Source organism: Ochlerotatus camptorhynchus, unplaced genomic scaffold, assembly GCF_037179485.1.
Source record: "Ochlerotatus camptorhynchus isolate MF236.1 unplaced genomic scaffold, CSIRO-AGI_Acam_v1.1 ptg000031l, whole genome shotgun sequence".
NCBI classification, from domain to species: Eukaryota; Metazoa; Arthropoda; class Insecta; order Diptera; family Culicidae; genus Ochlerotatus; species Ochlerotatus camptorhynchus.
The window spans coordinates 307019-319025 of record NW_027040522.1 but is presented as its reverse complement, the minus strand read 5'-3'; the positions used below and the strand labels follow the sequence as shown (position 1 = coordinate 319025).

At 42.4% G+C, this 12007-nt stretch overlaps 1 protein-coding gene across 2 annotated transcripts in view; it reads left to right on the top strand.

Moving 5' to 3' along the window:
* The window catches only part of LOC135708566 (uncharacterized), a 325441-nt gene that overhangs the window by 147599 nt on the left and 165835 nt on the right, over nucleotides 1-12007 (top strand). The window contains exon 2 of one of the 2 annotated variants that reach the window (XM_065230686.1): nucleotides 7403-7474. The exons of the other annotated variant lie outside the window; for it this stretch is intronic. Within the exon in view, the coding sequence (XP_065086758.1) occupies nucleotides 7403-7406 (4 nt within the window). The 3' untranslated portion in view covers nucleotides 7407-7474. Of the gene's footprint in view, nucleotides 1-7402; nucleotides 7475-12007 lie in introns of those variants that run through there. 2 annotated transcript variants of the gene reach the window in all.

The following is a 12007-nucleotide window of genomic DNA, read 5'->3' as shown; positions in this document are numbered from 1 at the left end:
AATAATGTGATATTCTTGGGGGCAATCTGTTTGGAATAAATAATGACTGGTCCTGGCAAACAGATGAACAGCTTCCTGCGGCGAATCTACGGTTTTCGGGGATCGCATAAATTGGTATCCTCTGCGACTGCTATCCCATTATGAATGGGGATAAATGATTTGTTTACAAAGCTATCGGATTCTAGCCGGGAACATATGAATCAACCCGAGTACAGTTATTCTCGTAGGCTAGAATTTCAGCGAACGTGATACCCAAATCAAATAGCAGGATTTACGAGTGCCATCCGGTCCATAATTCGTACCTTGGAACAACTCCCTCACTCGACCACACAGCTCATATGTAACGGATCGCCACCATACGAATATGGTCATTGATTCCCTCGACTGCGACTGTCCACTAGTGTGTCTGTGGGTCATTAACGTCGAGCTGTGCGGGAAAACGGTTCCTCCACCTAGGTCCCAGCGTGAGCATTTGCAATTTTGGTAAAAACAAGTTTTGAGCTGTTGTAAGCATAATTTAATTAGCGTCGTTATTTTCGTCGATTTGTTCCTCCGCTTGCGGTTTGGTTTTGAATTAGCCTGGGGTTTTCGCAGTCATTTGCTCAGTCAACGATGTCGTTGTGACTGAGTTATCACAGTCTACTGGAGAACAACTTTATGCAACCCTCTGAGCTACGAGTAGAATGGTCACGCACTAGTGCAAAATTTGCAATGCTTATGTTATGTTCGTTTATGTTATTCTTAACCGGTCAAAATGCCACAGATTTTAATATCCTTCGAGAAAGCTTATGTCATTTATATAACGTCTTAAATGTCTTATACAAACATCAAATCTTTTGTTTAACATTTAAATTCTAAATTTAATGATCAATTTATTGAAAAAATAAATTGATTGTTTACAACTCAGCCTTAATGTCGATATAATGAACGGTTTTCACGCTATCACTTTTTCATGTATGTATCCCAAGTAACAATTTAGGATTTGTGAGGCTTATTTCCTTCCTTTATTTAACGACGGGATTTAAGGGAAATATCCTTTCCTTTATCCTAGGCTTTCTGGCAAGACGATCGTTTAAAGTTGCCGTGGGGAACACCAAGTCTTCTTCTTTCCAGGAGGAAACAGGGGTGCCGGAAGGCTCGGTTGTCGCGGTGACGATTTTCCTAATAGCGATGAGCCGGATCTTTACTCGTTTGCCACTTATCATCCACATTCTCGTCTACGCATATGACGTGCTAATTGTGGCCACCGGTCGCACCATCGCAAGGACCCGCATCCAAGCACAAGCAGCTGTATCGGCAGTTGCCAAATGAGCGGCCTCAGGTGGGTTCCAACTCTCAGCAGCAAAGAGTATCCGCTGTCACGTCTGCGCTTCCGGTCACCTAGTCGGCGGCGCTTCTATCAAAATCGAGGATCAACCGATCCCCCTGAAAAAAAAAAACAATACGCATCTTGGGCGTTCTAGTTGATCGACACTTAACCTTCACGCAACACTTCCAGAGCGTTAAGGATAGTTGCAAGGGGTACCTGGAACGTACCCGGATGTGGCCAATGTAGGACCACATTGGCCACATCCGGGTACGTTCCAGGTACCCCCAGGGAAGTGACCAGTTTCTGACTTGGGCCAATACCAAACACGCAACAGCATACGAGAAAAATTTCGAAATAAATTTAATTATTATTATTTCACTGGGAAGCACTTTTTAAAAGGAAGAGCAGTTCAAGGTTTTTTTGTGAAAGCCACACATCAAATCCTATAAAAAATCCAAAACAAGATCAATTTAGGTGAAATTAGTGTCTAGGACCAGACACTAATGTCACCTAAATTGATCTTGTTTCGGATTTTTCATAAGATTTGATGTGTCATATCACTGGTTTTGGACCAACTAGAAACTGGCAACTTCCCTGAAAGTTTCTAAAATATGTCCGGAATTGGGAAGGTGGTCCTGGGCATTTTATTTTACTTCCATTGATCTTGTTTAAGAAATCTAATGTGATTTGCTGTGTCACATAATGGGTTTTGGATCAAACCGGAATCTGGTAATTTCACTGGAAATACCCGGAACATACCCGGAAGGGACCAACATGGTTCTCGATTCAAAGTAAATCTGGACGCACGGTTTCATACACAAAAAACGTTTGACAGGCATTTGTCGATGTTTCATTGACGAAGAAATTGGTGAAAAGTTTTTCTCGATTGATCGACGCATCCCGAAATTACGGATCATGGAACTTGAGAAAAGAAAATTAATTGTGCACAAACATCTAGAGAACCCTTCGTGGTCTGCCTCAAAAATAGCAAAAGTGTTAAAATTCCCAAAGTCAACGGTGAGTCTTGTAATCAAACGTTACAAGGATACTCTGAGTATGGATAGAGCACAGTGCATCTATCATAAAAGTGACACTAGGGACAACGAGCTGAGGAGAAAGGTGTTGAGGTACGTGAAAAGCCACCCAGATGTCTCCATACGTGATTTGGCAAAGAAATACGTTCAGGGTTGCTTCCACTCACTTGCTATAAAAACATATTTTTCGGAATTATACAATCATTAGATGATATAATGATATGCTGTACTTGTAAGTAACGAGAAGAGGGTTCAAAGCATGTGTTTGACTCATAAAACCTGTCAATTTTGCTTTCAGAGCGTCACAATAAGCGATCTTATGATTCGTGAGCGTTCACTCAGAGTGAGCACTCACGAGTCGTAAAATTGCTTATTGTGACGCACTGAAAGCAATATTGACACATTTTTTGCGTCAAACACATACTTCACGTCCTCATCTTGTAACTTACAAGTACTTATTATCACTATACCATCCCATGATTTTATAATCCTGAAAAACATTTTTTTATAGCAAGTGAGTAGAAGTAACCCTGAATACGATCCCAACTTTTCCACCGTGCGTAACATCCTTTCAAGAGAAGGATATGAGTCTTTTTGTGCCAGTAAACATCCGAATTGCTCCCTAAAATAAAATTTAGCGGCCAAAAATGGAGCACGATTACTATACGAACGAGTTTTGACGAAATTTGATGGCTGTATATTAATGGAGGACGAAACATATGTAAAAATGGATTATAAACAAATCCCCGGACGAAAATTTTACCTGGCAACCGGTCTTAGGGATGTCCCTTCCAGGTATATATTTTTTTTTAAATTAATTTATTTGATAAGGCTCAACCGAATTAACTTTACAGAGCCGAGGATTCTTGTTCAATATACAATACATCTTAAAACTATAGTTAAAAGGTACAACACAATAAACATTTTATCTTCCGCTGTCCAATAAGACTCCTCCACCAGAACGGGAGCCGCTTCCAATGGTTTCATTGTATGGCAGATTCGCCAACGAGGGTCAGAACGCTTCCATTGCAGCAATGGACGCAAAACGTGGTCAGTACTCACACTTACTTACCTTACCAATCAGGCTAAGGCCTTGTTGTCCTCTGCTGTCCGAAGAAGTCGTCTCCACTCTACTCGATCCATGGCCACAGTTCACCAGCCTCGTAGTCTGCGAAGGGTCCGCAGGTCACCTTCTACTTGGTCGATCCACCTTGCCCGCTGCGCGCCTCTTCTTCTTGTTCCTGTTGGGTCGCTTTCTAGAACCATTTTCACTGGGTCGTCGTGCGGCATTCTTACGACGTGCCCAGCCCACCGTAGTCGCCCAGTTTTTGCAATGTGGACGATGGATGGTTCTCCCAGCAGCTGGTGCAATTCGTGGTTCATTCGCCTCCTCCACGTTCCGTCATCCATCTGCACTCCACCGTAGATGGTACGCAACACCTTCCGTTCGAAAACACCAAGGGCGCGTTGGTCCTCCACGAGCATAGTCCAGGTCTCGTGGCCGTAAAGGACCACCGGTCTAATCAGCGTCTTGTAGACAGTCAACTTCGTGCGGCGGCGAATTTTATTCGACCGGAGCGTCCTCCGGAGTCCAAAGTAGGCACGATTCCCTGCCATAATGCGTCTTTGAATTTCTCTGCTGGTATCATTTTCGGCGGTTACCAGTGAGCCCAAATACACGAACTCATCGACCACCTCGATTTCGTCACCGTCAATCTGAACTCGGGGTGGGAGGCTAACATTGTCTTCCCTAGAACCTCTTGCTTTCATGTATTTTGTCTTTGATGCGTTGATGGCAAGTCCAATCCGTCTAGCTTCAGCCTTCAGTCTGATGTACGTTTCCGCCATCATCTCAAAGTTCCGTGCCATAATGTCAATGTCATCGGCGAAACCAAGGAGCTGGATGGACTTCCTGAATATCGTGCCACTCGTGTCTATCCCAGCTCTTCTGATCATACCTTCTAACGCGATGTTGAACAGCAGACACGAAAGTCCATCACCCTGCCGTAACCCCCTTCGAGATTCAAAGGGACTCGAGAGTGTCCCCTATACTCGAACAACGCACATCACTCGATCCATCGTCGCCTTGACCAATCGCGTCAGTTTATCCGGAAATCCGTACTCGTGCATAATCTGCCATAGCTGATCTCGATCGATTGTGTCGTATGCGGACTTGAAATCGATGAACAAATGATATGTGGGCACGTTGTATTTGCGGCATTTCTGCAGAACCTGCCGAATCGCGAAAATTTGGTCCGTGGTAGCGCGGGCACCCATGAGTCCCGCCTGGTATTGCCCCACGAACTCTCTTGCATATGGTGACAGACGGCGGCATAGAATTTGGGAGAGTACCTTGTAGGCGGCGCTCAGCAGTGTGATCGCGCGGTAGTTGCAGCAATCCAACTTGTCGCCCTTTTTGTAGATTGGGCATACGACACCTTCCATCCACTCCTCCGGTAATATCTCCTCCTCCCAAATCTTGGCAATTACCCAGTGCAGCGCTCTAGCCAGTGCTTCACCACCGTATTTCAATAGCTCACTTGGTAGTTGATCTACACCAGTTGCTTTGTTGTTCTTCAGCCGACCGATCTCCTCCTCAACTTCTTGAAGATCAGGGGCCGGTAGCCTGTCGTCTTCTGCGCGTGCTCCAAGGTCTGTTGCCGTGCCACCTTCGTTTTCTGCTGCTTCACCGTTGAGGTGCTCGTCATAGTACTGCTTCCACCTCTCAATCACCTCACACTCATTCGTGAGAATGTTACCGTCCAAGTCCTTGCACATATCGGCTTGCGGCACGTAGCCTTTGCGCGAACTATTTAGCTTCTCGTAGAACTGCCGTGTGTCGTTCTAGCGACGTTTTCATCACTACCTAAAGCCCCACGTTGCGAGAGCATTTCCAGTCGATGGTGTGTTATAATGCAGTTCTTCTTTACCCAACTATTGTGTTGCTCCTCACGTGGGGCTTTAGGTAGTGATGAAAACGTCGCTAGAACTATTCCACAGCCGCAGTCAGTTTATGAGCAACAAGAGGGACGCACATTTTTGCCTGTGGACTTGGAGACATACTTCAAGTCCCCGCGTACATCGTACGGGTTAGGCAAAATATGTGTGTCTATCTTGAAAAACTGTCGCATTAATGGCCCTTCGCTCATTTTCAACTTCTATTCAATTTTCATACTGCCGTACTCTAACGGAACTATCCATCTACCCTCTTCTAAAGATCATTCTCTAGCTAATAAATCATCACACTAAAGCTTCATGTTAGCATTTCCAACCAACTCTGAAAATCGTTAACTTCGCGTATGAAGTAAAACATAAAAACACTTTGAATACATTTTATAACTAGTCTAAAATAAAATGTAGACCACCGGTGCAAGAGCTCGGTCTGGATCGGTTCCAAAATTTTAGACCGATGCAGCCAATTGGATATCCGCTGAAGAAGCCCTTAGACATTACTCTTCGATGTTTCAAAATTGTCAGGCATTGTCTCGAAATGAGGCACTTTTCATATTGGTGACAGATTGGATAATTTATCGATTCATCTTTTAGTCCACAAGTCCCAGTTTTCGACCAGATTTCGATGTGTCCTAGAAGGTGCTCTCTATAACAAATATACAGATTCCAATACTAACTCGCTCAATTTCAACAATTTCCTGAATTACTGGTTGGAATTAGTGCAGTAGGGCAAATGACGGCATAAAGTTCACTATTCACAGCATTGGTCACATTTGAGCGATCAAGGACTTTTTTCCCTCCAGACAATAATAGGTAAAAGTATTGTCGAAGCCGACATTTTCCTTATTTATGCACGATCTGTTTTTGCGGAAAATTACCTTTCGGAACATAACATTTATGAGCAATATTTAAACAACACCTCGCATCAATAAGCAGCTACTAAACGTAATCGGGCTACAAATGACAGTGCGCTGAAAGTGTATTTATACTTTATGGGACACACTATACTTATCAGATCGAGAAAAAAACACCATATGGTAATCCATTGACCTAGCATTTATCGGCTTTAAATCATTTTCCCTCACATTACACGCACTAAAGAAATCGTTGTTGTAAATTTTCATTTTAAGAAGCCACTCATGAAAATGCTCACCTATTTATTTATAAAATCTACAAGTCAAATCAGCGAACATTGCACCAACTTTCATAAATAATCCAACAATCTGAACCAAAATATCGCAAACAATAAAAAAAAAGTGTCACATGTCCGTCCGGTAAGTACTCATGTCTCGGTGACTGTGACCCACCAGCATTTTTTAGTCTGTTTTATCGAGTTCCATCTGAATCATAAATTCAACCGAAAACAAATGGAAAGCAACATTCATTCCATATGCATGCAACCCTCTTTCCCAAATTAGCACACACACACGTGAGCGTTCCACTGAGAATTGGAACCGCTGTCAACTCACGTTTATGTTTGGATCAGCCTTTTTTGGACGCAAACACTCAAACAGTGCGCTAGTGACCATGAAAATAATAAGCAATTTTTTCCCTTTCATAATAGTGGTGTATACGCCTGACCAACAAACGACTTCACTTGTCGGATGACAAGTTGACTGTTATGTTTCTACTCGCGCTGCCACCAACCCCCCACCACACATTCCTTCGTGCTTCACTTTTGGATCGAAGCTGAAGAGCTTTTGCTTCTGCCTCAACCGGCAATGCTCACACAGCAATTATTGTTATTACTACTTGTGAATATGACGAAAAAAAAAGTGAGATTTCTGTTCCCATAAGCTGCCCCACCGAGATTAATTGACTCGATCTGCTTGAATCACAAAAATTCGAGAAAAGATTGTGTTCGTTCCAGATTTCTCGCGTCAGATCATTTCGCACAACAAGCGGCAGCAGTCAGTGGAGTCGCAGAGCGGATTGAATTCAAGCGTTCAGTGCGTTGCATGCATTTATGATCCGACGCGACGCTGCTGATGCCAGTCAGTGGACAATCACAAAAATGCACCACGACCACCACCTGGCTGGTTGTCATAATGGAAATAAGTGAATTTTGCTCATGTGGATTTCGTTTGTTTTCTTTCTTTCGTTGCAGGTAAGCTATTCAGCACGGTGACGACGCTCGAAATGCTTTCGATGGATTGATTATCATCTTGAAGGTCAAACCGGGAGGGGAGAATGTGTGTCACCGTGAGTATGTATGGTGATATGATCAGAGAGCATTGAGATGGGGTATTTTGTGTATGAGAACAGTTACTTGATTGGTTGGGGTGAATTGGAAGGATCTTAATAAAAATAAATACATGTAGTGACATTCTGTAAAATCTTCTGTGGTGAGAGATTTCATGAAATGGATAATACAGTTCCAAAGAATCGCAACGCTAATATTATGATGAAGAGTACGACAGGGTAATAAGCACCAGGGTTCAGATTACCCATTTGTTATTTTTTTAAATTACATTAACGATTCTTTTTCTTGCATTCCTACCTCACTGGATGAAGTCTTTGATGGAGCGTTTGGAGCGTTTGGAGCGTTAAAAGCTGTCATAGCTGGCAGCAGGAAACTTTGTTCAAGCCGGTCAAAGGGTATCCACAGTTAAATTGCATCACTTAGAAGTACTCACCAAAAATAAGTCTCTCAACCGATTGTCATGAAATTTTCAGATATTGTAATACTATGTATAAGCTTGGTTTACATATCTTTATTTCACTCTATTTCACGGTTGAATCGACATTTTTTTTTTTTTTGCTTTCAACGATGATTTCAACATTTCCTGCTCCGTAGTGACAACTTTAGAATGCTTACGGAGTTCGTGCATCATTAAAGTCCAGTATCTTTTAATCAGCCGCAACTGCGATGTGTTTGAGGGATTGAGATCCTTCGGCACGCAATTGACCCCTTACTTACCTTACCAATCAGGCTAAGGCCTTGTTGTCCTCTGCTGCCCGAATAAGTCGTCTCCACTCTATTCGATCCATGGCCACACTTCGCCAGCCTCGTAGTCTGCGAAGGGTCCGCAGCTCGCCTTCTACTTGGTCGATCCAACTTGCCCGCTGCGCGCCTCTTCTTCTTGTTACTGTTGGGTCGCTTTCTAGAACCATTTTCAATGGGTTGTCGTGCGGCATTCTTTCGACGTGCCCAGCCCACCGTTGTCGCCCAGTTTTTGCAATGTGGACGATGGATGGTTCTCCCAGCAGCTGGTGCAATTCGTGGTTCATTCGCCTCCTCCACGTTCCGTCATCCATCTGCACTCCACCGTACATGGTACGCAACACCTTCCGTTCGAAAACACCAAAGGCGCGTTGGTCCTCCACGAACATAGTTCAGGTCTCGTGGCCGTAGAGGACCACCGGTCTAATCAGCGTCTTGTAGACAGTCAACTTCGTGCGGTGGCGAATTTTATTCGACCGGAGCGTCCTTCGAAGTCCAAAGTAGGCACGATTCCCTGCCATAATGCGTTTTTGAATTTCTCTGCTCGTATCATTTTCGGCGGTCACCAGTGAGCCCAAATACACAAATATACCACCTCGATTTCGTCACCGTCAATCTGAACTCGGGGTGGGAGGCTAACATTGTCTTCCCTAGAACCTCTTCTTTTCATGTATTTTGTCTTTGATGCGTTGGTGGCAAGTCCAATCCGCCTAGCTTCAGCCTTCAGTCTGATGTACGTTTCCGCCATCGTCTCAAAGTTCCGTGCCATGATGTCAATGTCATCGGCGAAGCCAATAAGCTGGATGAACTTCCTGAAGATCGTTCCCCTTGTGTCTATCCCAGCTCTTCTGATCACACCTTCTGACGCTATGTTGAATAGCAGACACGAAAGTCCATCACCTTGCCGTAACCCCCTTAGAGATTCAAAGGCACTCGAGAGTGTCCCCGATACTCGAACAACGCACATCACTCGATCTATCGTCGCCTTGACCAATCGCGTAAGTTTATCCGGAAATCTGTACTCGTGCATAATCTGCCATAGCTGATCTCGATCGATTGTGTCGTAAATATGCGGATTTGAAATCGATGAAAAAATGATATGTGAGCACGTTGTATTCGTGGCATTTCTGCAGAACCTGCCGAATCGTCCCCATTCGTCTTGTACCACTCCAGAACGTGATTGGAGTAGTGACAAGAGGCTAGATCCGGTTAAAAAAGTTAAGGGTTGTGTCCAAAGCACGACCACATTGTTGACGTATAACTACGAGATTGTTTTTGATGCTCCATTCACTATTATTAATAACAAAATAAATGGTTTAGAAACTGAACAATTCATTATTGAAATTTTTGAAAATGGGCGGTTATGGAATAGATCCTAAAATTAGCATTACCTTTGACCGCTTTCTTGTTGGCTCGACACACTCACACATTCGTTCAGCAACGGTCCGCGTCTGTTTTGCAGGTTTCCCTGTCTCCTGATCTCTCACGTGCTTCAGATAATCGCGGACATATTTAGCAGCCATGTGTTGAGACACTTTGAAGATTTTCACAGAATTTCTCAATAAACACTTGTTTCACTTCGAATATTGACTCTATCCAACGCGGAGTGTAAACACTGAAGCACTTACTGTACCAATTGTAATTTACAGAGAATGCATAATCACGATGGTGTTTCAATCTGTGTTTGGGAAACTATCAAAAAATGAAATTTTGATTGCCTATCTTTTTTAACACGCCGGTAAGTTACACAGACTCCTCCCATCATGAGCAGTTTGCTATCAAGTAGAGACACTATCCTTTTGCTTAGTTTGCCAATGTCAATACCGTGAAAGCAAAGAGCTTTTAACGAGTTATTAACGAAAGATGAAGAGAATCGATCAAAATATCTTGCCCCTGCTTCCAAGTTTGGTTGCAAGATTACAACTCTGGAGGGCATTTTGTGTGGTCGGTCGCTGTATGGAAAAACAGGCACAGATAAACTCTATTCCACCTCTTTACTGTATTAAGTTGGTGATGGTTCAACCTCCGAAACTATACAGAGTGCGTATGAAATCCATGACCGCTTACGCTTGGTGTGTTCAGAGTAGGTGACAGCATCACGGATCACATTTTCCAGGAACACTTTCAGCACACCTCGTAGATCAGACCGGAAATACGGCCTTTTCCTCCTTTACCACGACCAGTCATTGTTGCTTGTTGGGTAGAAGAGTGCACTAGATAACCTGTCACCACCTTCCTACTGCTGCTATTGCTGCTTCTGCTGCCTGCTCACCACGCCGTCCGAAGCGAAAATGAGTTGAGGCTAGACAGCAGTGCAGAAGCAGAATGATGTGCAACCAAGTGGTACTCGATTTTGATGACTGTGTTTGGGGAGAACGTTTATTTCATGAAAACAGCGATAAAATCATCACTATTTATCTGTATATGGGACAATGCTTGACATAACCATTTTTTCTTGATCGTGATTCTTGATCGAAATCATCAGGCGGAAGCATTGCTATTGATGCATAGAAATATTTCTGATCGATTGGTGATAAAGTTATTGAAATTGGTCCAGGACCAGCTGAGTTATTAATGTTCAAAATCTTTCATAATTTTGTTACATGTTCCATTTTCGGTCTACCGGATGCTCATATAATTTTTATTACGTTCCAGAAATTCTCTCGGAGCTTTGCTGAAGTTTCCGTAAATTCCCTGAGTTTCTCGAAACTTCTTCCTTGAAATTATTTGAACTGCCCTTTGATTCTCTGATATGTTTGATGTTCTCGAAACTGAAGATCTTGGTTGTGCTCGAAAATAAATGGAATTCCCGTAAATACCTTTAAATTTCCCTGAAATTATGTGGCCGTCTGTGTAGTTCCTGACAAATTTATGCAGTTTTCATAAATTCTCTAAACGGCTCTGAACTTCCCTGACATTCTCGGAACATCTCAAGGGTTCTCGATTTTTTGCGCTCATCATGAAACTATCTTGTTTTTTTTTTTTTATTTACTATTAAAAATCTTGAAACTGCTCCAAAAGTCTGGACTAACGTTCTGCTCTCAAGATCTGAAATTTCCCAAAGATCTCTAGATCTAGATTTTCTGAGGTGCTTAGAACTTCTTCAAAAAATGCACAATAGCCCTCAAGTTTTCTATATTTTTTAAGTTCACTTGACAACTGTGAAGTTTTCTGAAATTCTAGGAACTTGATAAAAGTTCCTGAAATTTTTTGGATGCTAAAAGAGCCGCTTTAAGTTTCTTAAAGCATCCAGAAAGTTCCCTATATGTTCAGCATGTAAAATTCCCTTATATTCCCGCAGCTTGTTTATGGAGCTTAACTGAAATTCTCAGCATTTCCTGTCATTCCTCAGAACTTCTCTAAAGTTCCTACAATGGTTGTGAAGTTATCTCTAATCTTTCATAAAGTTGATTACGAGCTTGAAATAAATCATTTATTTATTTTTCCTTAATTCTGGCATTTTGAAAATTATCAATACCTTGAACTTTTACATGGAATACGAAAATTCAAGACATTGAATATGTTTAGATTTTGGACATACTCAAATTAAGTAATATTTTTAACTTTATTAAAGTGAACGATCAATTAAATGTTAAACTTCAACATTCAATGAATTTGATTGTAAAGCTGTTTCTTTAAAACTGTCTTAAATACGTTTGATCTACAAAAAAAAACTCTGTTTTTAGCGCAATAAAAAATAGCTTTCTTATTAAAAGCTTGGAATTTATCCGTTTAAGCTCTGGGAAAACCTGGAAAACCTGGAAAACC